Genomic DNA, 26,848 nt, shown 5'->3' with positions numbered 1-26,848 from the left:
AAGGGAAAGGAAAAACGGTAAAAAGGGGAAGGGAAGACGACAGCTATGTCCCCCGTTGCCTGCAGAGGCGGGGAGCGGGACCCGGCGCCCGTCACCGCGGTGCCCACGGCCGTGCGGGGCTGCGGGGCTCCCGGGATCGCGGGGCGGACCGGGTAAGCGCGGGGTCGGCGCGGGGTCCGGGGTCGGCGGGGAGACCCGGGGAGGCCGGGGGGCGGCGGGGAGACAACAGGGGCTGGCGGGGCGGTGGGACACCGGGAGAGGTGCGGGGCTCGGGGGTGGCCGGAGGGACTGAGGAGAGGCTGCGTGGGCGGTGCGGGGACGGTAGGACGGGGGACCCCGTGGAGCACGACCGGGCGCGGGGCTGGGGGGGCTCCGCTCCCTTTTTTTTTTTTTTTCTGAATGAGCGCGGCGCCCCCGCCCCCCGCCCCCCGCGGCTCATTTGCATCCGGCGGCGCGCGCGGGCCGCCATTGGCTGCGGGCGGGCGGGCCGGGCCGTGACGTCACGGCGCGGCGGGTAATGCCCGCGTTGTGGCGGGCAGTTGGAGCCGGCGAAGCGCGCGCGGCGCCGGGCGCTCCGCGGCTCGCGATGGCGGGGACCCGGCCGGCCGCCCTCAGCCTGCTGGCCGCCGCCTGCCTCGCCCTCGGCCTGGCGGCGCCGCCGCCGCGGGACAGCCCCGCGCTGTCCCGGCTGCAGAGGAGGAGCCTGGCGCTGGACTTCGTGGTGCCCTCGCTGTTCCGCACCTACGTGCGGGAGCTGGGGCTGGGGCGCGGCGCGGCGCGGGGCCGCCTGCGCGTGGACTGCGCCCCCCTGCTGCGCGCGGCCCGCGCGGCCCCGGCGGGCGGGCGGCGGCGCGCCGAGCAGCTGGTGCTGGAGCTGGGCGAGGGCGGCCCCCGGGGCGGCTGCGCCCGCGGCCAGCGCCTCGAGTTCGACCTCACCGAGCTCTTCGAGCGCTGGCTCCGCGCCGGGCAGGGCCGGCTGCGGGTGCGGGTGATGCCCGAGAGGCGCGGGGCCGAGCGGGGGCTCTCCGCGGCCATCCGCGCCGCCCGCCCGCGCCTCCTCCTCCAGCTCTCGGCCGCAGGTGAGCCGCGCGATGCGCGCCGGGCGGGCGGCCCCCGGCTCCCCGTGCGGGAGGCGCCGCCCGGCGGCTCGTCGGGGTCGGGGGGGGCCGTCCGGGAGCGCCGCGGGTCACGGAATCGGAGGGGCCGCTCCTGCCGGCGGCCGGACCCGGCGGTTCAGGTGTCCTGAGTCTGGAGACGGCGCGATGTAGGGCTTGGGAACTTAAATATATCGTCTTGAAAAGGGAAGCTCCCTGCTGGTCTAAGTTTTGGGTGGGCAGACCTCGGGGAGCGGCAGAACCGTTTCCTAGCACGTCTCTGTGAAGACGGCTTGGAAACTTAATTATATCGTCTTTAAAAGAGAAGCTCCCTCCAGGTCCAAGGGTCTGCGCAGGCAAACCTTGGGGAGCAGCAGGAGTGTTTCCCGGGCTGGGGCTGATGGCACCTTTCTGCATTAAAGCTCTGGGGCACCGCTGCTTACGGTTACTCTGCTTTAAACCCCCAGGAGGATGGCAGGGGCATCAACTTGTATGAAGCAGGCTCACCTCTGAGTTTCATGCACCTGGAACTGAGTTAATTTCTATCCCTGTGAAACCCACAGAGGATCCCTAGTGACCTGCGCTCTGTCAGCTCCTGTGAGGCAAGAAGTTGTCTGTCCGAGGAGCCTCCCGCAGCACAGGTCCCTCTGGAGAGAGCCTGCCTTGACGTTCTGGTTCTGGACAGCAGTGATTTGCTGTCGGGGATGGGGCAGCTCCATTATCTGAAACGCAGCTGCTGCTTTGGACTAGTGATAGAGATTTCCATTCTGTGTGGGCATCTTAGCTCAAAGACAGGCTCTGATTCAGACTCTCCCACTAAAAGAACGTGAAACCTTGAGGACTGCAGGGGCATCCAATCAGTCACGGTGAGCTGCGTTAGGTAGCTTTTATGAAGCTGTGTTGAAGTCAATGGTGTGTCCCTGAGAGCCACCTGCTTAACGCACCACAGGATACACTTAAGTATATTCACAGAAGGTGAGACAGGTCAGTGTGGGCTTTGAATACGGAGCTGCAGTAACTGATTCTTGATGTTCAGCTAAAGGACTGGACCAGCAAGCTGAATCACCACACACTGAACCGATCTCATTCTTTCTTGCCTGAAACAAAGCTCACAGCAGACTGCCAGTGCAGGCTGATGCGCTTAGGGCTCACGTTTGCGGCTGACGAGATACCTGGGCTCTCTTCCTCTGCCTGTTCTGACAGGGGATATGGCAGAGGGACTGTGCTATGGGGTGGTCTGGTGTGGCTGGCACACCTGCCTGCCGGCAGGTCTTGCCAGGTACGTTGCAATAACAATAAATAAAAGAGAAGGCACCAAGAGCCACTGTCTTTTTCTTTTATTTTTTCTCTGCAGGGAATTTATTGTGAGTAGCAGTTACTTTGCTTTGCAGATGTTCTGCTTTCACAATGCCTTAGCTTTTATTGCTGTCTTTAGTCTGATGCTTGTAGCAGGGGTGAGTTGCTTTGGTCTCAGAGGCTGATGGTGTATTGAACTTGATGCAGTGTGTATGTGGGAACTCTGAGGTGCTCTGATCTTGTGATTCAGGCAGATGGGGCTTTAGCCAGAGTCAGGAGAACCTCCAGGCTCTAGATGTTTTCTGTTAACTTCTGTGGAGGAGAAATGATTGACTCGATGACCCAGTGGGTCTCTTCCAACCTGGTTATTCTATGATTCTAAATGTGTGTTTTTCCAGACAGTGCAGTGGGAGTTAGCTGTGCTCCTGTGAAATCCTGTTGGAGATAAGGCTCTGCTGTTCTTACTGCAACACCATCATCGGGGATGCAGGAACAGTGAGAGGAGAGGGAGCAGAAGGAATATGGATTTCATTCACCTATATCACAGTAGTAATTTGCCTTGGCAGCTGTTCTCAATCTCCTATATAAGTCCTTGTCTCCTCTGTTAATTCTGCACCAAGGTTGCTAATGTGCATAAGTTGTGTCACTGTGAAACTGTCTCTGCTTTTTTGGCTATGACACTTTGATGTGGTTGTGCTGTTACCTGGCTTCACACCACATTTATAATGTGGGTTTGTTAAACACGTTAAAAAATTCACTCTTTCTGCCTAGTGAAGGTGCTGCCTCTGTGAACAGCGTGTGTCCCTGCCGTGCTTACACTTGTGTGGTGTCGCCCTGCCGACAGCAGGATGTGCTGACACGGTGAGAACAGCGCAAGCAGCATCCACCAGCCCATCAGTGCGTGGATCCCAGAGATCACCAGCACTATTGCAGCTAGGGGGGACGGGGTTTACCCAAAGCCCTTCCAAAGGCAACGGAGCCCTTCCTTTACTGCTTAAGCCAGCTGCAAATGGACCACAATCCTCCCATCAACTATCTAAAGCTGCCTCACTTCTGTTGACGCACTTAGCCATTCTTTTTTTAACTGTGCTGGAGATGCCCAGGACTGCAGTTCTTCCCAGGAAAAGATAAAATTACCTTGTCAAATTGTTTTCACGAAATTAGTCTCTCTGTGAATAGAGGAAAATTACGCTTGGGGATGAGAAAAAGTTGCAAGGGGTCGAATGCCCATTGACCTTAAGGGTGACACGAGAGTCCTGTAAATAATGCTTCATTCTCTGTAACTTCTACACTGTGGTGCCGGCTCAAGGATGTTTTACTGGAGTGAACAGTTTCCCTTTTTAACACTGTGTTTGTACCAAGCATAAAGCAGTTTATAGCAGCCTCCCAGTACTGAAAGGGATTACAGGGAAAGTGGGGACAGGGTCTTGATCAGGGAGTGCAGGAATGGAACAAAGGGGAATGGTTTTCAGCTGCAATAGGGGAGATAGAGATGAGATCTTAGGAAGAAATGTTTTCCTGTGAGGGTGGGGAAGCACTGGCACAGGTTGCCCAGAGAAGTGGTGGATGCCCCATCCCTGGAGGTGTTAAAAGCCAGGCTGGATGGGGCTTTGAGCAACCTGATCCAGTGGGAGGTGTCCCTGCCCATGGCAGGAAACTTGAAACTGTGTGCTTTGAGGTCCTTTCCAGCCCAAACCATCCCATGATTCTAATTTGTCTCTGTTTTGAAATGGACTTACTGGACTGATGCTGTTGAAACAACAAACAGACAAACCATAAAGCTCACATGAATTTTTACAAGGCTCTCCTGTGAATCCTCTCAGTGCCAGATTTCTCTTACACTCATTCTCATGGGAACAGAGCACCCTGCAAGAAAAAGCTTCCGTTTAGAGTAGCTGTGGTCCCCAGCACGTCTACCATTTCTGTGTCAGGTTGGCCTTTTCAATGTTGGTATGAGAGAGTTTTCCTCTCTCGGAAATGCTTCCAGAATTAATGTTGGTTTCTCCTTCTTCCCCCAGTGCTTCTCTAGGACAAAAATCAAATTGATTTCAATCCTTTCTGTGGAAAAATGCACAACATAAAGTTCAGAAGAAGGGAGGGCTGAGCCTGGGGTGGGTGGTGGTGCTGTAGATCTCCCATGCTTTAGAGGAGTCTCCCAACCACCAGGTTGCTGTTGGGTTTGCTGCTGTTGTCTTTGGTTTTGACTGGAAATTCCACACTCCCTGCAAGGAAGCCTTTCCTAAAAGAGCTTCATCAAACCCAGTACATGGCTATTGGAGACTGAGCAGGTAGGGAGGTCTTCTGCCAGGAGCGTCCTGGCCAGTTTTATCGCTGGGTTTATGAGACTTGGCTGTCTTGTCAAAAAGTAGTGGGTGTCTGTTGCTGTGTGCTCTCTGGGCAGGTTATTGAGCTGGCTCGGGAAAACCTGTAATTGTCTCACTATAGAGCTTGTCAGTTAAAGAAATCAGCAGTGGCTTCTCCTTATGCAACAGGGCCAAAATTACTTCCAGGAGTTTTGAGATCAGACAGGATAGCGGGTTTTCTGTGGAGGCCTTGTGAGAGCGGTCTTGGCAAACCCAGCCCGCAGGTAATGTGGTGTGGGTAGGCACGGCTTCAGGTTAGTCCAGGCTGAGCACTCTACGCTTGGACAGGCTCCAGAGTGATCCAGAGACCTGGTACCCAACCCTGCACTGCCCTTTGGATTTTTTCACCGTAATGCCACAGATAACCAGCCCACATGCTGCAGGGCATGTGGGCCACAAATGTTGTCAAAAGAGGTTTCTTGTGGGTTTACCCAGGAAGTTTAATAAGCTGAAATGGCCATAAAATATCTTCCCGTGAGAACTAATTGCTGCTTACAAATGCAAAGGTGGGAAGTGTATGTTAAAAAGAGGTGTACAGGGATAAAAATGAGTCATTCCTCAAAAGGTCAGTGTACTTTCAGTCATGGAATAGATTTAACGTTCCAATTATATGTTTTAAGTACCAATGCATAACTTTTCATCCTATGGCTAGGCGAAATGTTACCCCTGCTCTGTGGCTTTCATCTGAAATTTTATTAACTTGCTGCATGTATTCTCCCCAAAACCGTCTGTGTTCAACCACATCCCAACACTGCGATAACGCTGAGGCCATCAGAATTACATCATCAGGGAGCTGGCAGCATGTGCATGGACCCTTATGCAGGCAGGAACCCTTTGCCTAAGGATCAGAGAGAACTTTGGACTAGAGGAAAATGAGGCTTGAAAGTAGACATTTTGTACATGGAAATCAGAGCTCTAAAATTGAAATCTGACTGTAGTAAAGTCTGCAGGATTCTTTCTGTTTATTTCAGTGGTACTGTAGTTGTATTTTTCTTTTGTTATTTTTTGAGTTTGTTTTTCTCCTTTCATAGCGCAACATTTGAGCTGTGCCAACTGCTAAGAGACTCAGCCACTTCCCAGCTGCTCTCTCTGCGATCTGGTCTTCCTCTTCTGGTAAATCACTGGCAAAACCTGGGGAATAAGAGTGAAGTGTTGCAGCAGGGCTTCTGGAAAGGCTTTCATTTTAGTGCTCAAGTTTACCCTAGGTGTGGCCTAGTCCAAATTAAGGTCTTTCTTTTCCCCTTTTGGGTTCTCGTGGGTGCCAGTGTGCTATGTGTTGATTACCAGTTCATCACCAGTTCAATCACAGCGAATCCTAAGTGCGCTTAGGAGCATCTTTCCCAGTCCTTCCTGCCCTCAGTCTGTAGGACCTTCCTTCTGGACCTCCAGTCTCTCCTGCGCTCCAGAAATGTGGGTTTAGTAAGTCCTCAGTGCCTCTTCTTGAACTGTGAATGCCTCCTGAAGAGGAAACCGATTGCCCGGTGGTTGGTTTGCCTGGCTTTTGGGCAGCATTATCCCTTCCTGCTGCTATCCTGTCCTGTTCCTGGCCAAGTCACCCACCTGCTTCATTGGCACCAAGGAAACTCACAGTATACGACTCTTGAGCGAAGATGCCTTGTTCAGTATTTACACGCTGGCCACAGAAATTCAGGGCTTTGCATATTTGTTGGCAACTGTTTTGCAGAAAATGTTAAAAATGACGTGCGGTCCTTGAGTGGCTCACAGAAAATACACTGTGATTGCTGTTCCATGTGGTTTTGCTTGGACCACAGTAACACTGTGTTGCTGCTCTTTGATGGGAGGCAGAGTTACACACGCAGTGTTTGTGATTTCTAGGTTTGGTTTCTGCAATTTTTGTTTACTTTTAGCCTCGTTGTTCTTATGAATGTTCTTAATGATAAGCGTGTTCAGTAAAATACCCATAAACACCAAAGGGGGCACAAGTATCAGTTTATGATGTTTATTTTTTTGTTTGAATAAACATTTATGACACAGTTTAAAAAGATATTTTCTCTAAACTTACTGTGGTTTTATTTCCCTGTCTTTAAAACTAAACATCCACAGTGAAGAACTGTGCTGGGACACTTAAGTGCTTTGTTATACAAATGCATGGAAGTACTTCAGAATCAAAGATGGTTTTGCAGTCTGAATGAATCATGTCCTAGCGTGACCTGGTCCCTTGGTTCACTGCACATCTTGCATGGCTGTTACACGATAGGAGACAGAGTCTGTGTCTCATAGAATCACAGGCTGGTTTGAGTTGGAAGGGACCTCAAAGCCCATCCAGTTCCACTCCCCTTGCCATGGGCAGGGACAGCTTCCACTGGATCAGGTTGCTCAAAGCCCCATGAAACCTGGTCTTGAACACCTCCAGCAATGGGGCATCTGTGACTTCTCTTGGCAACCTGTGCCGGTGCCTCACCACCCTTGCAAGAAAATATTTCTAAGATCTCATCTCAATCTCCCCTTTTTCAGCTTCACATTGTTCCCCCCTCATCCTGTCCCTGCACTCTCTGATAAAGAGCCCCTACCCAGCTTTTCTGTAGTGCCCTTCAGTACTGGAATGCTGCTCTAAGGTCTGCCTGGAGCTTTCTCTTCAGGCTGGACAACCACAACTCTCTCAGCCTGTCCACAGTGTTTGTGACTGTGTTGATGAATTAGCCAGAAGAAGCAGAAGTGAGGGGAGCTTTGCAGCCTTTAGCCCTGACTCATTAATTTCACAAATCAAGTGGCCTTATCGTGGTGAAGGTCTCACTTTTGCAGTAGAGCTGTGCAAACTCATTTGGGTGATGGTGTTTGGGGAAGCCAAGCTGTGATTTTCTTCCCAAGCAGCAGCAAGTACACTGCGGTGCCTAGACATTTTGTGTCTTTAGTTCTTGTGCTGAAGCATCTGCCGGGGCTACCCGGAACTGGGGTGCTGAGACAGGGAGATCAACTGTTTTGGCATGAGCGATCCACCTAATCACAAACAGCAATCCAGGCTCTAGCTTTCCAAACCTCCTCCTGTCCATGGAGCCACAGTAGCTCTTTCCCAAGGAGCCACTTCCACGCTCGGCAGGGCTGCTGGGACTGCAGTGCTAAGCTGAGAAAGGTCCTTTATGGAATTGGCCACATTTGTCTTGCTCCTCTAATTCAGAAAAATTTGGTTGGAGAAAAATGTCATGGAAGCATAAATGCAGATTTGAGAAGTGTAACCTTTCTTTCCTTGCGAACAATAAATGTCAGAAAGCTTAAAATGACAAGCTGGAATGGCTAGGGGTTATTTATGTGTTTAAATATTTAGGCAAGAAACACATTTTGAGACTAAAGTTAATTTACATGAGTAGTTTGATTTATGGCTGAGGCGGCTGAGTAGCTTCATGGCCGTCACTATCCTGCTTAGCACGGCTGCTCAGAAATTCCCTGCGACAGCTTAGATAGGACTTGGATCTCTCTGCTTGCAGAAGCTATGAGCTGTGTCAGTGGTAGTGAAGGAGATTCATCTTTCCTTGTTGGTCACGCAGAATCTGTGCCGTGGTTGAATTGATCTTGCCGGATCCGGTGGAAGGAGCCAGTTCCTGCTGCAGGCAGGCTCCAGGCTTGTTTCTGACAACACATGTATTAAGGAAAGTGGTAAACTATTGTAGGAAGATGGACTTGAGCATGGAAAAACAGGCAACAAATGTGGTCTGTGTGGTGCTAAACCAGGGTAGCAGTTACTATTTTGCTTGCATTGTTCTTTTTCCCGTAGAAATTCAGCGTTCTACAAAGTGTGGCTGCAAGAATCAAGTTCTGCTTTGACTTCCAACTGAATTATCCTGCCTTCTTGGGTCTGACTGTGGCACCACGGGAGCAGGGAGGAGGGGAGAGCCCCCTGAGGAACTGGGCTGGGAAAAGGGATTGCACACACCCAGCTCTGCCACTGATAAATCCTGTGATGTGGAATATGCCCTTCGTGGCAAATGCTTCCTTTGCAAAACAAGGGTGGCTCTCAGCACTTTTGAACTCTGATGGAAAGAAATGCCAGTTTTTGCAGATTGCCAGTGCTGCACTCTCTAAGGCCCTCAGTAAAGACAAGGAGGGGCAGTCTGAGCTCTGAGATGTCTAAGGGCAAAGCCTAAATAGCCTCCCATATGGATTATCACTGTCTCATAGGACATGATCATCTGCTGTTTTCTCCACTTTAGCAACAACAAACTTCTGAAACTTAAAAATGGCATTAATTTTGTTTGTTGTAACAGTGGATTGAGTTTCTGGTTTTGGAATAGTTAAGAGCCGCACCTTTGACTGTTGAACACCACCATCACTGGGAGTGAAATAGTAAAATTCAGATTTGCTGTTGGAATGCCCTGTGGGGCTTTGGCCAGAGTCACTGATGGCCCCACAAACAGGAGGGGAGGGGGACAGGCTGGGTCCCTCTGCTTGGGGCCAGCTGGCTCCATGGCCACTTAAGTGGCCACAGCTGGGAATCATCTCCATTTACCCTGAGGGGTTGCAGGTGTTGGATGTGTTTGATCAGTGGGGCTGTGGAGCAGAGCGGGGCTGGCTGGCCTGGGAGTGGAAAACATCATGGAGACAGCAGGAGAAGGTTTGTCTTTCATGGTTTCCTACTTAAAATATTAGAAATTAGTAGAGAATGTGAGATTTGAGATTGTGTAAAGCTTCACTGGCCTGGCTGTTTTTTCCTGGGTTATAGTTGACAAAGTGGGGATACTGGCCAGGGTCCTTTCATCTGGATGGTTTTAGAAGTGAGGGGCATCCTGTTTGTAACTTGTCTCTAGCAGCTACTCTGTTTGGTTTGCACATCTTGGGAGTCTTTTGGTGGTAGCTTAGTGCTCACATCGAAGTGGAAGAACTGCCTTTCTTCCCCAGACAAGGTTATGTGTGGAATGCATTCTGAATTGGGATTCCCGCTGTAGTAGTGCACTGTGCAAGCTCTTCCTGCAAGCTTCTCCCCATTTTCTTACTGACCAGCAACTCTTTGCGGTCTTGCAGCTTACAAAACCTAGCAATGCAAGCAAGCCATGGCTTTCTGAGTTACAGTGGGAGGGGTGGTTCTCTGTGAGGTGATCAGGTGCGAGCAGAGAACACCTGGAGCGAGCTCTGGGGGCAGAAAGGAGCACAGCAGTAGTGAGGGTGTTATGGCTGTGTGGATTCTTGTGCTGTGTGTTCCTTGATATCTGTTTGGAAGAGGCGATACAAGCCTGTCTGGGTACGTACTTGATGATGTGCATCAGTAAGCACATCAGAAGTGATGTTTCATCTTATGTCATGTTCTACAACTTCTGTGTCTTTGAGGATTTCTTTCCAGCTCAGATTCAAAAGCTCACATGGTTCTGACTGCAGTCACTGTAGTGCCTATGATGCGTAGCTGCGTATCTGTGACTTCACCTACTGAAAATCTCTGGGAATCCCTCAGAACTCTGTCAGTCATGGCAGACCTCCAGTTACAATGCTTATGTTGGATTTTGCCTGCTGTTCCTACTGCCCATTAAGTAACGAGCTATCTCAGGTGCATCATGACATCTGGGCTTTTTACAGCTCCTTTGAAGTAAGATTTGCCAAGTACTTCAGGCCTTATCGCCCTTGTGAGAACGCTGAGCGTTGCTCTATCTGTTATACAGAGAGATCGTAGAATCACAGAATGGCTTAGGTTGGAAGGTACCTCAAAGTTCATCCAGTTCCAAATCCCCTGCCATGGGCAGGGACACCTCCCACTGGATCAGGTCGCTCAAGGCCCCATCCAACCTGGCCTTGAACACCTCTGGGGATGGGGCAGCTATGGCTTCTCTTGGCAACCTGTGCCAGTGTCTCGCCACCCTCATAGTGAAGAATTTCTTCCTAATTTCTAGTCTAAATCTTTCCTTCTCCAGTTTATAGCCATTCCTCCTTGTCCTATCACTACGTGCCCTTGTAAAAGATCCCTCCCCAGTTTTCTTCTAGCCCCCTTCAGGTACTAGAAGGCTGCTTGCTATAAGGCCTCCCTGGAGCCTCCTCTTCTTCAGGCTGAACAACCCCAACTCTCTCAGCCTGTCCTCATAGCAGAGGTGCTCCAACCCTCAGATCATCTTCATAGCCCTCCTCTGGACTCAGTCCAACAGCTCCATGTCTTCCTTACACTGTGGACTCCAGAACTGGACACAGTACTCCAGGTGGGGTCTCGCGACAGTGGAGATCATAGGAGCCAGAAGTGGAAAAAGCATTATTTGATGATGTTAGACTGCGAGTGCTGAATACAATTTTCTCCTATAGAATATGCTAAATAGTGATATTACTCTTGGCTTCAGCCAAAAAGTTAAGGAAGTATAAGAATTCAGAAACGAGAGGCTGGGTAGCTCTCAACTAGGAGGTACTGTGGCAGTTCCAACCTGGTGATTCTATGATTCTATGAAACGTACCTCCGAGTCCTCGCTGTGCTGTGTGTGCGATGCTTGTCTTCCAAATCAACTCAGTTTTGTTACATCCCCTGCTTATTATGATATTGTTTGCTTTTTATGTTTTGGGAGCATCTGTGATCTGCCGAGCCTCTCCCCTCTTCAGAAACTGCCCTGTGGCCTTTCTGTTTGTAGGATGGCATATGTCAGCATTGGAGGGCCTGATGCAACGGTTAGTTCTGAGGGACGTTTCGTTATTGATGCTAATTAAACTTGAAACTAATGAGGAAGGATTGCTTTGCAGGGCTGGAGAGGAGGCCAGCTTAGTTATTATTGGTTAATTATTCTTCTAAAAGACTCTGTTTAAGTAACAATTAATTTTGTCAACTTTTTTCTTGTGTTGTATAAGAGCCTTGTTTGAAGCAGATTCGAGCGATAATTGCTGAGCTGACCTCATCTAGCATTCCATCAGTAATCTCCTTCCATCAGCAAAAGGTTAATAAAATCTTTAAGGACAGGAATTCTGTGCCTTATCTGTATGTAGACAATTTGGAACAGGTCTCCCCGCACGTATTTCCTATTACCCTTCGGCATGATTCACTTGGTGTGCTTTTTACATTTCAAAAATACTGTATTCCATAAAGCTTCCAAGTTTAATGGTGGCTTGGCAAAACGGATGTGTTCTGGAGGCGGGGAGTGAATTGAGTCACGGTTGGCTTGAGTGCTGGCACTGAAGTCAGAATGTGCTTCCCTTTGTTTATAAAGGTCTCGAGCTTATGGTCAACATTAGAAGTCTCCCCTGGTAGGCACGGAGGTGTCCACATAAGGGTTGTTTTTTGCTGACTAACCAAGGAAAAGAGAAGGTGAGGCTTGTTTTTTGTTGGAGCGAAGGTGTCTCCCTTGCTGGGAAGCACTGTAGCTTTGGAGGGAGGATATGCACTGGGCTCCTTTGCTTCTCTGCATCTTTCGTGTGTTCTCTTTTGTCCTCTTGGCTCTTTGTAGAGATGAGTAATGGCTCCAGACTGCTGCAATACTGTACTGCAAAAGGGAAAAGAAGAGCTAGATTAGAGATATTGTGAGTGTGGGGAACAGAGTACAATGTTTGTGAGGAGGTAGGACATCAGTCTTCATTAGCTCTAAGTGTTAGGGCAGCTTATGTGCTCACCTGACCAGCTGCCTGGTGCCTCCTGTCAGGGCACTGCAGATACAGAGCTCCAGTGTTCATGTCGGGGCTGTAAAGGCAAGCGTCCATCTCTGAAGGTGATGCTGGGAGTGACAAGGGCTTGAATGAGTAGTGGGAGGTGGCAGCTTAGGAAAGCCCCGTGATGCTGGGGTGATTTACCTACTAAGAGTGTGCTACAGTCTGAGGATCTTTTTCACCGTAGTGTCATAAAAGGGCAGCATTTGCAAGGCTGGAGCTCAAGAAGAGACTCAAATCCGTCCTCAGGACAGTGGAGTCAGGTTTGAGGGTAAAACATCCTTAGAGTAACTGCTCTGGCCACAGGACTCTGCTTAGGCCAGCTCATAGGATTTGGATAATATTTGGAGTCCTGAGTCCCTTTTGTGGTTAAAGCTTTAAATCGTGCAAAGATTGATTTTAAGTCCAATGATTCCTTCTCTGCCTTGCCTGCCTACTGTCCTTTATCGCTGAAACAAAGCAGCATTAACTTTTAAGATCTGATTCAATAACATTTTATGGATAATAATTATGGCTGATATTAAGCCTTCAGCAACCAGTCTATATGGAGACTTAATGTATTGAGGTTTATTACCAGTGTAACCTATCTTTTTACATTGGTTGTAAAGCAGTATCAACTGTACCGGTAAGAGGAAAAAGAAATATCAATGAACTGTTTGCCTCTGCTTCTCTGCAGGGTGTTCATACACTCGGCACTTCCCATTGCTAGCACGGTGGGAGTTTGCTGGTGAAGAGTTTTTGTTTACAGAGTCTGTTTGCGCAACTGCAGACTTGTGATGAATGAATGAATGAGCAAATGAATGAGCTACGGCGATCCTGTGCTGGGGAAAGGAATCCATTAGTGGATAGGCCCTGGAGACCAATCGATCATCCTTTCCCTCTTAATAACAAGTGTGTGGATTCAGTTTTCAGAGATGCTAGTTAGGGACAAGCTCCACTCCTTCCTCTGAGGCTTGTCCTAATAATGGGAGTCCTTAAGTGTCTGAAACTCCTTTAGACACCCCATAGTAGTGATTGCTTTGCAGAAGATTTCCACTTTACATGGTCTTGTTGGGACACAGTTTTATGTATGCATCTCGTACCTGTTTATGGAGGTCCCAGAGTAGTACTGAAGACCAGGCTGAGCAGAAGAAAGCTCTGGTAGATTCTAAGTCCTGAAGCGCTGTCATAGTCGTCCGATATAAATTAAATAGGAGAAAAGAAACTCTCCTTAGTTTCCATACAGTCAACACAGGAAGTTCTCCTGTTGCGTTGGCACTGAAGAAGTCACCTGAAGGACCCAGGAGTGGGTCCTTGCGTATCTGAACCCAGTGAAGTTCATGCGTCATTAACTGTAAACGTGCTATCGAGGTCCCTTTTTTTTTTGTCTTGCTCCTCCTCGTTACTCTGTATAAGGAAATCTATGTCCCTGGGAAGTTCAAATAAAATGTTGTCTGCTTGTGTCCTTTTTGCCTTTTTGATGGGAAAGCGGAAGGGAATTCTAAAGTGCTCTGGGAGCTGCATGGAGGCCTTGCTTTGACATCTCTAAATATGTGAGTAATGGGGTGCTTAGAACTGATTTTGTATGTGATGGATGCTTAACAATAAGGAATCGCAAATTGTGGGCAGCAGAGCTTGGAGAGGAGAGCTGCTCAACAAGATTAATGGGAAGGGAGACCTTTAGTTTAATGAAAGACACAGTTCAGGCTTGAAAACAGACAATGACACACTAGATGGAGTCTTGAGGAGTTGGACACTTGGGTTTCCTCTGCAGGTGGTGATGCTGTGCATTCATGGAGCCCCTTGCTGGGTAGGGAACACGGCTGTGAGACAAAAGCACTGATGTTCTCATTTCACCCATTAACGGGTACGTGGGTGGGATCAGATTGTCCAAGGGCTATGTGCCAAGCTGTTTGTAGGATTGTTGAAAGAAACCTAGGAATTTATTTTTGTTCCAAGAAATGCAAGACAATGAGAAGAACAGGATGAGATGTCAGTAGAGCATAGCAGGGTATGGGCACTGGAGGGTTTATTTTAAAATCATAGAATCATTAAGGTTGGAAAAGCCCTCTAAGTTCATCCAGTCCACCTGTAAGCCTAATCCCACTGTGCCTACTGAACAGTGTCCCAAAGTGTCACAGCTACATGCTTTTTGAACCCCTCCAGGGATGGAGATTCCACTGCCGCCCTGGAGAGCCTCTTCCAGTGATTCACCACTCTTTCAGTGAAGGAATTTTTCCCAATATCCAATCTAAAACACCCCTGGTGCAACTTGAGGCCATTTTGTCTCATCCTACACCCTTGTTACTTGGAAGAAGAGACCAGCACCCACCTCGGTCCAACCTCCTTTTAGGTAGTTGTAGAGGGTGATGAAGTCTCCCCTCAGCCTCCTTTTCTCCAGGCTAAACAACCCCAGTGCCCTCAGCTGCTTCTTGCAGGACTTGTTCTCCAGACAACCAAAATACTATACTTAAGTATCTTGTTGAGCACTTTGGTGTAAGGTTGAGGCTGACTTTAGCAGGATCCTTCTCAGAACCTGTCTGGGCAGATTTTCCTGTGCAAGTGAAACATCATTTTGAAAAAAAAAAAGGTAGTAACAGAGTCCCCCTTTCAATTAGACAGTTAATAGAAGTTGAAAGGTGTATTTTATTACCTGTAGAAATACCAAGTTTAAAAGACAACAAATAGCTCAGTATTTTTATTGGAACCAGTAAAAACTCAAACCAAACCAGGTGAAAGCACTGCTCACCCTTCCCTTCCCTTCCCTGTCACTGTAGGTCGCAAGGTGTTGTTAACTCTGAATGTCGTGGCTGAGAAGCAAGCAGGGAGCAGAATTAGCACAATGTGAGTGGAGCTGGTCACAGGATCATAGTTAGGACTGCAACTGTTTTTCTGTCTCTGACGAGGGTAATAGCATGTAGAAATGAAGCCAGCAAACAGGTAAAATACATCTAAATATACAGGACAAACCAGCAGATATTAACCGTCTAGTAATCAGATGCAGAAGGCCTTATCTATGAATAAGTGGTGGCTGGAGAGATGGCAGTGGCAGGCAGATAAACATTAAGAGGACTATGAAGCTAAGAATAAATAGAGCAATATCCTCTAAACAGTAAAGAGCTGAAGCATAAGACCCTGGGAAGACATTCAGGACTTATTGCTTGAGAAAGATCCCTAAAGCTGTCAAGCAGATGTGCAGCTGGTGAGTAGATGACTCGCTGGGACATTGACTGAAATGGCAGAAGACATAAATCAGAGGGGATTGCATTAGTGTGACTGGAGGCAGTATATTACTGTGCTTTGAAGGATGGTGTCCTGTGGAGAATGCAATGACTGTCATCCCATAAGGATGATCGAACTGAGTCGAGACAAGTCCCAAATATAGGCTGTGGTGCATGCAGGGATTTCTCTTCCCTGGAGCGACAATTTCCAGGTTTTCTTGAAGGTCTTGGACTGGAGTTTGATGGAAAGCATAAGGGGCTGATCTGAAGCCTACTGGAGCCATTGGCATCTTCCCGTTGTACGTTCACTCTGTTCTGCTGTGCTCTGGTATGGCCAGGCTGGCCAAGAGCCATCTTGTCTGCTCATTGCCATTGGGCCGTCTGCTGTGAGGGGATGTTGAGATGCAGCCTGCTGCATCTTTTGTGTCGAGATACGAAATACAACTTCTGGGATTTTCTGGCAGTGCTTAGTCCAGATGAGAAGCAAAAGGCAACATTAATTTTGGGTTTAGTGACCAGAACAGCATTGTCTGTGCTGGCCTTACACTGGCTACAGAAGCACACCAAGTGCTGAGAGCCCTTGTTCTTTAATTCTTACTGCATTGTGGAAGGGACTTCTATGCATGAACTGTTGTGCTCTAGGGTGAGCTTTGGCCATAAAATGCATCTCACTGTAGCCAACTTGTAGGCCTGTGGCATCACATGTCTTGGTTTTGAGTTGAACAAAAACAAGGGAAGTATGAGCCCAATAAGGGGAATGAAGAGCATCCTAGAAATGATGAAAAGTGACATTGAAAACGCTTAACCAAACTAATTCAAAAGGCACTTCCATGTTAGTTGTAATCTCCTGTGCTAGTTCAAGCTAGAATAACTCAAATACTTGTTCCTGGTCTCTCACCTGTTCCAGCCATTGTTCCTTTGAGAAACATCCATCTTAATCATAGTTTTGATTTCATGACAAGGCCAAGACTTCGATCTCATGGGTGAGCCATTTTAGACAGCGTCAACTTGTATTGTGCCTTGGGGTTGTCATCTTGATACTCTAAGAAAAGCTTTAGATGAATGTCTTCCTTATATCCAGTCTGCGTCTCCCCTCTTTTAGTTTAAAACCACTCCCCTTGTCCTATCACAACAGGCCTTAGTAAAAAGTCTGTCCCCATCTTTCTTATAGCTCCCTCTGATTACTGGAAGGCTGCAGTGAGGTCTCTTGGAATGATCCTGGAACGATCAATGTGCTGCTTGAGGACAGAATCCTGCAAAGTCTGGAAGCAGCCCTGTTTTCTCTGGGTAAAAGGCAAGAATCTCTTGCCTCTGTAGCACCTGTTGCTGGAACTAATTGCTGGGGTCAGGTACACGGATTTTCCGCTGTTCCTTGGACAGGGAAGGTGCTTGGCTTTTGGAGCAATGGATTAATGAAGGCTCAGTTTTTGCCTCTGCAGAAGTTGCAGGTAAAAGCGTGCCTGGCTGGTAGCCAGTGCTGGAGCTGTGGAGGATGTGGGTTCTGGTGTTCTGCCTCTCGCCCACTTTCAATACACAGGCCAGTTGGGTTTTACCTTCCAGGCAAACCTGTTTTTAACAGAAGTTCCTCTGTTAGAGCCTTTTGTTTCTGATCTGAGCAAGCTAAGTGCTGCATTACAATTCTGTGCTACAGGAAATGGGAATCCTTTCCCAAGAGAACCTCCAAGGAAGCTGGCTATGGGGGAAGTCGTACCTTGCTGTGACTGATAGCGCCCTGGCTTGGTCTTGCATGGATCTGCCTTGCTGTGACTTCCCTCCTTGTTCCTGCCCAACTCCTGTTTCTATCCTGCATTTTTGAACATGTAACTCTTCTCAACGGCTCTGTAAAAGCACAGGCAGCAGTTCCTCAAGTAGCACTACAGCTGGGACAAACCCAAGGCAGGTTCCACTGCAAGGTGATAAATTACCAACTTGTCAGCTTTTCTGCTGGCTAAATGGCAAAGGAGGCAGGCAGTGTTACACCTCAGAGTGGAGAGAGATAAGGGCTGGTTCAGTGTTTCACAATCGGCCATGGTCATCCATAAAATGAAGAGTTACTTGGTTTTAACACTGAGGTCTCGATAGCGAGGGCTCCATTTTTCACCAGTATTCATGCTCGTTCCTGTGCTGCTTAAGAACAGAAGACACTTACAAATACATTAAACAACCAAGGTTTCACCTGCCAATTGTTTTCCTTGAAATGCAATTTTTAAAAGCATTTGTAATTGGAGCTATTGACGGTGCCACAACAAGCAAGTCTGGCACCCAAGAAAATGGCAAGTAGCTGGAGTTGAGAGTGGTGGAAGGTGAAGTTATGTAGCCGTTCTGTAGTCTCATGATCTTAATTTTTCAGCAAACTAATGACATTGAGGAACCTTGCAGACTCCCTGAAGTGGTTGGGAACAGAAGCGAATCTGGCTATCTCCTAAGGCGTTACGCTAAGTAGGCTGTGCTGGAATCTGTCACTGGGGAACATCCCTCATGCTGCAGAGAAAATAAAGAACTCTGACCTCCTGTTCCCTTTAATCTTGGAACACTTCTCATAGTTCACTTTGTTCTTTTTCTCCCTCTTTTGGGGGTCTGGAGTAACTTCCCTGATCAGTGTGTGCCAGTTATTGCTGATCAGTGCCTGCTAGTACCGCAGTTCAACCCAGCAGTTGATCACAGCCTGGTGCTCAGCAATGGGTGGCATTGTCAGCCGTGCCACTGCAGGCCAGTGCTCTGGGAAGCATGCTCTACAGGTCACTGAAGCCCTTGTGTTCCAGTTGGAACTGTATGGCTGTGATAAAATGTCAGCAGAGAGGTGCCTGGAAGCAGTGGCTTTCCTCTCCACCTGGATGAGAGGTGTGAAGTGCAAACATTTCTGCCATTCAGTTTGCCTTGGGAGCTGCAGCTCTGTTTCTTGGCGTACCAAAAACTTTAACGAGTTTTGTCTTTGTAATTCCTGAACAGGTCCAGAAGTCCCCTCCAGCCTCAGCTGTTACGTGACGCTGTTACGTGACTCTGTGACCTGTGACTGCAGGCATTGTCACAGGGGATTTGGGCAGGCTTTCCTAGGGCAACTTGAGCTGTGCTGTGTTACCCTGAGTTATCCTGTCATGTGTGTCTCTAACTCTATTGTTCTGTGAATGCCCGAGATGCTCTCATCTCTCCTTACAATGTTGTCCCCAGGTTTATGTGACTGCTCCCCATGCTCACCAGCAGAATAAAGCAGTGTCGTATTAGGAGAGTGACAGATTCTTGACAAGATCATAGAATCACTTGGTTGGAGAAGACCTTTGAGATCAGTGTCCAACCATAACCGTCCACCACTAAACCATATTCCTGAGCATTTAATCCACCCATCTTTTAAATCCCTCCAGGGATGGTCACTCAACCACCTGCCTGAGCAGCCTCTGCCAGTTGCCTGATGACCCTTTTGGTGAAGAATTTTTTTCTAATATCCAACCAAAATCTCCCTTGGTACAACTTAATGACATTTCCTCTCATCCTATCACTTGTTGCTTGGGAGAAGAGACCAGCACCCACCTCACTACAACATCCTTTTTGGGAGCCGCAGAGAGTGATGAGGTCTCCCCTCAGCCTCCTTTTCTCCAGGCTAAACAGCCCCAGTTTCCTCAGCTGCTCCTCATAGGACTTGTTCTCCAGTCCTTTCACCAGCTTTGTTGCCCTTCTCTGGACACACTCCACCACCTCAATGATCATTGAATTCTGAGTCACACACGAGTTCTCTAACGGCATCAGGGTATGGCTTGGGTTTTCCCCACGGGACTGGTATTTGGTTCACTCGGAGGCAGCGGGTCAGCCCATTGACACCTCCCACTGCTAACAGCCCAGCACACCTACTGCTGCTTAATATCTGTGTGCTGATACAGCAGAGCCAAGAATGGAGTGATAAAATGCAGGTCACTCAGTAGGGGCAGCAGTTGGTGAGGGATCACAAGGTGCCAAAGAAACAATTGGGATTAGCAAGGGCATTGCAGCTGCTTGTGCTCTATTTGCATCTCTCCAGATGTTCCTGGGGGGGGTGGTGGGAGCCAAGCAGTCTCCAGACACAAACGTATTCCAGCATTCAGCTTTCTGAATGCTCTTCTGGGGTCTGTGGAGAGGAGAGAATGTAAGGACCTGAGCCATTTAATCTTCTGCACTGTCACATCCGCTCTGCCATCCTGAAATAACATTTCCTGGGTGTATATATATATTTTTTTGGAGATTTCTTTTCACATTAAGATCAGCAAAAGCTCTTTCTGGGAAGCCTGATTAAAAATGCAGTTTCTCCCAGGAAAGAAAAGGAAATAGCATTTTCAGCATCAAAAGAGATACAGAATTATCATGAAAAAAATTAAATTAATTTGGAAGATTATGCATTGCAGGAGTGTAGGGAGAAGTGACTTCAGGGCTTCCTGCTGGTTGTGAAGTAGCATGTAGTTCTGTGCCTTAGATGGCTGCTAAGAGTATTGGCGGCAAAGCCTCTTGGAGACAAAAGAGTCCTCTGTAGGGATTAGCTTAGAAAGTGATGAAGATAAATAATTTCTTCCTGAAATATATCCCTGTCTGTATATTAAAAAAAACAAACCCCAAACACCCAGCAAAGGCCACCCCACTCTCCCCACTCCTTTTCAGCGAGGTGATGCTGGCTTTGCTGGGAGTGCAGAATCATAGAATCACTAGGTTGGAAAGAACCCAGTGGATCATTGAGTCCAACCATTCCCAACAGTCACTAAACCATGTACCTCAGCACCACATCCACCCGTCTTTTAAATACCTCCAGGTAAGGTGACTCAACCACCTCCCTGGGCAGCCTGTTCCAGTGCCCAGTGACCCTTTCCGTGAAATATTTTTTCCTGATGTCAAGCCTGAACCTCCCCGGCAAAGCTTGAGGCAATTGCCCCTTGTCCTGTCCCCTGTCACTTGGGAAAAGTGACCATCCAGACCTTTGCTGCCAGGATCTGACTGGGGCAGTGGAAGTGCAAACGCTGCTTCCCGATGTTGCTTTTTTTGAGCTGCGTTGTGCTCTTTGGTGGTGCTATAGTTAATTGTCAATGCCCATGTTACGCTGGAGCTTGAGCTCTGTTAGAAAATAGAGACAACCTCAGGAAAAGGAACCATTTCTCCTTTGCCGTTTTGACGTACAAAGGGCACAGAAAGAGGACTGTGCTTGTTTCAGATGTTATCTTCTGTGTTAGATACAGCCTAAACATTTTTAAATGCTGTCCTTTTTATAAATAAGTTTCCTGTCCAGACCTTTATAGAAAGATGAATTTGGCAAGATATTCACTGCTTTGTTTTGACAGTCTGACTTATCATAGAATCGTTTGGTTGGAAAAGACTTTTGAGATCAATGAGTCCAACCGTACCTGTCCACTACTAAACCGTATCCCTGAGCACTTCATCTACACATCATTTAAACACCTTCAGGGATGGTGACTTCACCACTGCCCTGGGCAGCCTCCACCAGTGCCTTATTTGCAAGACCGCAGCACTGAACACTTCTCCAACTCCAATCTAACCTTGTAACCAACCCTTTCTATTCCTCCCTAAGCACCCTTTCAAATACACATCCCTTTGGCAGGAATAGAAAAGGTTTATTGTTACTAGCAACAAATAAGGATTCTTTCCTGTGGCTTGTGTTTAATTAACAACTGTGATGAGGTGTGCTGCATCCTGAGGGAGTCCCAGCAGTTCAGCTCGGATCAGTGTAATGCGTACCTGGAAGGCAGTGGTGACTGTCTTTCCAGTGTCTTTCATCCATCATTTAAGATGAGTTGTGTAAAATCCAACTGACCCTTCTATAATAACCAGGGGCAAGTAGCTTTGAATTGTCATTTTGATGAATTTTGGCGTATTGGCAGTGTTACGGGCTAAGGAGCTGGGCGTCGGTGCCCGTCATCTGTCAGTGTCATTATGAAATACTTTAAAAGAACAGGGGGAATGAGTCCTAGCAGTTCGATAAATCTTATCTCCATGAATGAGTGGAGTTTGCGTGGTTTCATCGTCTACTGAACTCTAACAGCCTATGTCCTCTGATTCAAAAATAACTGGTAGGACAGGGTGTTTGATGAGCCTCTGTATTGTTTTCCTCCAACCCCTTTGATTCTTTTATGGCAATGAATGGCTTTTGGTAGTGAACGCCATAGCAATTATTGACCTGTGTGGCACACACATGGTTTTAACAATTTATCCTGTAATTAGAACTGATTTTTTTTACTTTTTTTTTAATTTTTTTTTTTTACTGAATGGATGCATCATCAGCCTCATCCCCATGTTTCTCTCTGGAATATAACACCAAAGGCTGGCAGAATGCTCTTCACAGCAGTATTGCAGGGAAAAATTCACATCTTTTCACATCTACGTGAAACCAGTTTTGTTATATACTTTGCCAAACAAAATGCTGGTAGTGGCATCCTGTACAATGCCTACTGCAACGCTACACTGATAGTTCAGTGCAATTGAAAGACCTGTTGTCATTTACCTGTTGTCTTATTGCCAGTCACAAGTGGCGTCCCCCAGGGCTCAGTGCTGGGTCCAGCCCTGTTCAGTGTCTTTATCAGTGACCTGGATGAGGGGATCAAATGCACCCTCAGTAAGTTTGTGGATGACACTAGGCTGGGAGGAAGTGTGAATCTGCTGGAGGGTAGGGAGGCTCTGCAAAGGGATCTGAACAGGCTGGACCACTGGGCTGAGACCAATGGCATGAGGTTTAACAAGGCCAAATGCCGGGTCCTGCACTTGGGGCACAACAACCCTATGCAGTGCTACAGACTAGGAGAAGTCTGGCTGGAAAGCTGCCTGGAGGAGAAGGACCTGAGGGTGTTGGTTGACAGTGACTGAACATGAGCCAGCAGTGTGCCCAGGTGGCCAAGAAGGCCAATGGCATCTTGGCTTGTATCAGAAACGGCGTGACCAGCAGGTCCAGGGAGGTTATTCTCCCTCTGTACTCAGCACTGGTGAGACCGCTGCTCGAATTCTGTGTTCAGTTCTGGGCCCCTCACCACAAGAAGGATGTTGAGGCTTGGAGAGAGTCCAGAGAAGAGCAACAAAGCTCGTGATGGGGCTGGAGAACAGGCCTTATGAGGAATGGCTGTAGGAGCTGGGGTTGTTTAGCCTGGAGAAGAGGAGGCTGAGGGGAGACCTTACTGCTCTCTACAAAGGAGGTTGTGGAGAGGAGGGAGCTGGCCTCTTCTCCCAAGTGACAGGGGACAGGACAAGGGGCAATGGCTTCAAGCTCCACCAGGGGAGGTTCAGGCTGTACATCAGAAAAATATCTTTAACGGAAAGGGTCATTGGGCACTGGCAGAGGCTGCCCAGGCAGGTGATTGAATCAACATCCCTGGAGGTATTTAAAAGACAGGTGGACGAGATGCTCAGGGGCATGGTTTAACGTTTGATAGGAATGGTTGGACTCGATGATCTTGGAGGTCTTTTCCAACCTAGTGATTCTGTGATTCAGGGAGTGGTGTACAAAGGTAAAGTACGGAGTTCCTATCCTAGGTCAGAATATTGCCTGTAGGATCTTCAGTAGTTCCTCCCACCGCCTCTATTTGTTGTGCCAGGAAATACAACCAACCATTTCCCTACAGCACCTGTGCAGTACAACCTTACCAAACATTCAGTAAAGTGATTCAGGGATGAGACTATAAATGCAGAATAAGATACTGTGAATTTATACACGTTCCTTCTGATCAGATATGGAATCTGATCCAATCTGAACTCTCACTCCCAAAATAATTAGCTTTGCACTAGTGGAAGAAAGGGAAGGTAAAGGGAAAATGAAGACTTGTTCTCTAGCCCCTTCACCAGCTTCGTTGCTCTTCTGTGGACATGCTCCACACATAATAAGTCCATGTGAAAAGACCCTAGCTTCTAGGTAAATGTCTTATCGAGTATTGGATTAGGAAATAGATTAATAGTTTTGAATTATACAAGGTGTATTTAACTCTTACCAGACTGTTACCTGCTCTCACAGTTCCATGGTGGGTCATGACCGCTCTCCAGTGCTGAGGCCAGGAGAGCAATATCCTCTTGAGATATTTTGTCCCAGAGAAGCTGTAGGAGTTGGATGCCTGCATTGTTTGCTGCTTCTGCCCATGTAAAGAGATTTGTGAGCAGATATGACAGTGCAGGAGTGGCCCACGTGTCTGCCAGGCAGGAATGAGAGGTTCTATGTCTGGTTTGGGGTTTGCTTGTTTTTCCTTTGTTGGGGAGATTGTAGAGCTAGAGGTTAATAGTAAGCTTTAGAGTTCATGTGGTTGTATTTCACAGCTGTAGTACCTATCCCTGTGCTGTGGAGGGCAGAGGTTTCCAGGTGCTGCCTTGTACTTGATAAAAGATCCCGATTTGTCATGAGAATCTCTGCATAGCACTGGTGCACCACGGTGAGCATCTCCTTCCAAAGATGAGGTTCCTCCATCCCCTGAAAGCCTGGACAAACATAGCACTTCCTTGATATGTACCTGAACAAAACACAGAATTGTTTCCAGGGGAGGGGAAAAAACCCATAGTACGAGAGTGTAATTTTAGAGGAGATTAAAGCAGAGTTTAACGTGGCTTCTTATTAAGCCAGTGTTAATTAATATAAACACCACTGTGTGTATTTTTGCACTAATTCAACTCAGTTTTAACTGACAGCTTAGATTTGTGTGACTGTTTTCAAGAGTGAGGCTGTCCACTTTGACAGTGACTGAGCATTTCACGGAGTGACTTAGCAGTAAAGAGCTGAGCCGTTATTTTGACCACAGTGCAGAAGAGGCCTGAGGTGAGAGAAATAAGAAGAGACACCTAGGGTTTTCTGACAGTGCTGGTGAATGGCCAGTGGCCACGAGCCCAACTGCTGCTTTTTGGTGGCTGCTGGTGACTTGTAAGCAGGTGGGTGAGGGTATTAAAGGCCTGGCACGTGGAGTGATGGATGCTTTAAGTGCTGGTGTGTGCAGTGCAATGGCATTCTTAAAATAGAGCCAGCTGCACACAAATAGAATTGCAATGTGCCTATGAAAATGATCTTGTGCTGCTCCCCCCTCTGCATTCCATGAGGAAGGTCCCCCAGTCAAAGATTCACTTGATCAGGGAGACACTCTGATGTTTGGATATTATGTTTGGAGCAAGAAAAAAAATAGCTGTTATCTTTAAGAGAATAAGAAAAACATAACATCACAAAAGCGTGTGGCTCCAATGTACGCAGTCAGCGGAGGCGATCTGGCAGTTCCTTATAGGAACAGAAATTAATTTTAGTGGTTCTGTCATTCTCACTGTCTTGTAACTCAGATAAAGATCTCCTATTGCTGCTAGCTGAAATTCTGCCTGCATAAGCTTTTTTCATTCAGGCTGTTAGAAACATCCTGGCAATATATGACTGAATTTAACCCCATTTCTGTTTGTGCTAATTATAAATGATATTGTATTTTTACTTTCTTGGGGAGGAGCACAAAAACTGCATTTGGCACGTCATTGTTATACATCTCCCAGATGACTTTTCTGGATGCATCTGGAATATTGTTTTCAATAAAATACTCTCTCTCCCCTTTGCTCATATCCTCTTCTTTATCAATGGAATAGAACTCTGAATGTAGCTCTAGTGAAGGCCTGTATTTCCACCTCACTGGTAATTGCGTGCATTGGATTCAGGAGGGTGGATTTAACCCCTTGGGATGGCTGTAAAATGTTCCTGTTGCCCATTCGCTCTTCTCAGTATTTGATCAATCTTGAAGTACAGAGTACAAATTTCAAAAGCCCTGATACACCTTAGGCTCCTAAATCCTAAGCTCCCTTTGCAGAGCTGTAACACTGGATGATGGCGTGACCAGCTCCTGCCCTTCATTCTTGCTTTTACAGGACTACTTTTTAGGAGCAACAACTATTTGGATCACCCTTAGGTCTCATGGTCTATGGTTGAGATGGCTACAGTGTGCAGGCTGTGGTGGTGATGGTCTTGAAATGAGTGGTTGCCCATTGTTCTTTTCTCTCTGGCTCAAATATCGAATATGCTGCTTGGCTACTATCAGAAGTCAATCAATTTTAGGTATTCCTGAACTGTTCTGGATTGAAGCTCATGCAGTGTGCTTTATTTCTTGTCTGCATGTACTTTTCTGGAACGTGAGAAGTGTGCTGCATCCAACAAGAGAAATGCTGCGACTGCAGGGATTCATCCGCTTTGCCTGAGGCTGCAGTGCAACAGGGCAAGGGACAGGCAAGGCAGCAAGTCAGAGAGAGAGCGAGCATGAAGCGAGAGATGCACAGCTGCTTATTCTGTGCTGTGTTTTATAATCTGGAAAAAGTAAAACATCAAGTAATACACGAAGCATGACCATTGATTTCTGTTTAATAGTCTCTACCATTTTCTCACTTAGGGACAGCTGAATTCAAAGTATTTATGGTTGGCTGTGCAGCAAATGCTGCAATGAGCCTTTCCCTGCTCCTTTTGTGCTGCCGTGTCCTGAAATGCAGAGCTCATGAAACTTCAGAATGTGTTTGGGAAAGATATAAGATGTGGTGCAATCATGTGAAACTGGGGTGAGAAGAGTTCCTCTTGTGCAGCAATTGCCAAGTAAATCTGTTCAGAGGTTCATCGACCTCACTTGAGAGTTGATTATCTCTCCTTGGAGCTGTTAGCGTTGGCCTGCGCCTGCAACTGTGTTTGAGTGGTGGGTCTGGGAAGGATGTTTTCCCTTGAAAGCTGGCAGTATATTGAAATAATTGAGTCACAGTGCAAACACAGTATATTGTAGAGATGGAGCAGTATCTCCTGAATGAATACAGAGTATGGAAACGCTAATACCTGGGTTTAGTACGTAATATGGTGTAAAACATATCCTGTACTAAAGACATAGTGTAAAAGCTACTGATGGGTTTCATTTAAATGCAATATTTTAAACAGGCATCTTGCAACACTCTGTTAGAGCAGCCCAGATCACTGTGCCTGTAGAAAATGTTGCCCAGAACTTCCCATTTATAATGTTCTTTGATTGCTTGTAATTTTCATCCTTTAAAGCTTAAGGAACAAGAATTCTCCATGCTGATCAGCTGCCAAAGGCTCTTTTTGAGTAATATTTCAGCTAGGACATCTTATCCTCTCTCAAAAATAAGCATATTAAGGTATTTTATTATGGGGCAACTTGAATTCTAAAGCCATTGATAACCAACTGTTGCGCTCTTTTTGAGTTGGGGAAGATGGAGATAGCGATGGGATGGAAGGACTAATGGCAGTGTCAGCAACAGCTTTGTAAGTCTCACTGCTTACAAGAGAACAATCTTAACTAGAATGCTAGAAAAGTTTTGCCAAGCCATCTGTTTGACTTCCAAAAAGCTGGCAGCCGTTGTAAATCAATGGATTGATTGAAAGGAATTACTTTTT

General features: G+C 47.3%; 1 protein-coding gene across 2 annotated transcripts in view; it reads left to right on the top strand.

Annotated features, from left to right (window-relative positions):
- The first annotated feature begins 586 nt into the window (after positions 1–586).
- The window catches only part of ALK (ALK receptor tyrosine kinase), a 299,880-nt gene continuing 273,618 nt past the window's right edge, over positions 587–26,848 (top strand). For both annotated transcript variants that reach the window (XM_069850441.1, XM_069850440.1), the window contains exon 1: positions 587–1,079. In XM_069850441.1, the coding sequence (XP_069706542.1) occupies positions 587–1,079 (493 nt within the window). The remainder of the gene's footprint in view (positions 1,080–26,848) is intronic.

This window comes from Phaenicophaeus curvirostris, chromosome 2 (genome assembly GCF_032191515.1).
Source record: "Phaenicophaeus curvirostris isolate KB17595 chromosome 2, BPBGC_Pcur_1.0, whole genome shotgun sequence".
NCBI lineage: Eukaryota > Metazoa > Chordata > Aves > Cuculiformes > Cuculidae > Phaenicophaeus > Phaenicophaeus curvirostris.
This window is presented reverse-complemented; position numbering and strand designations above follow the sequence as displayed.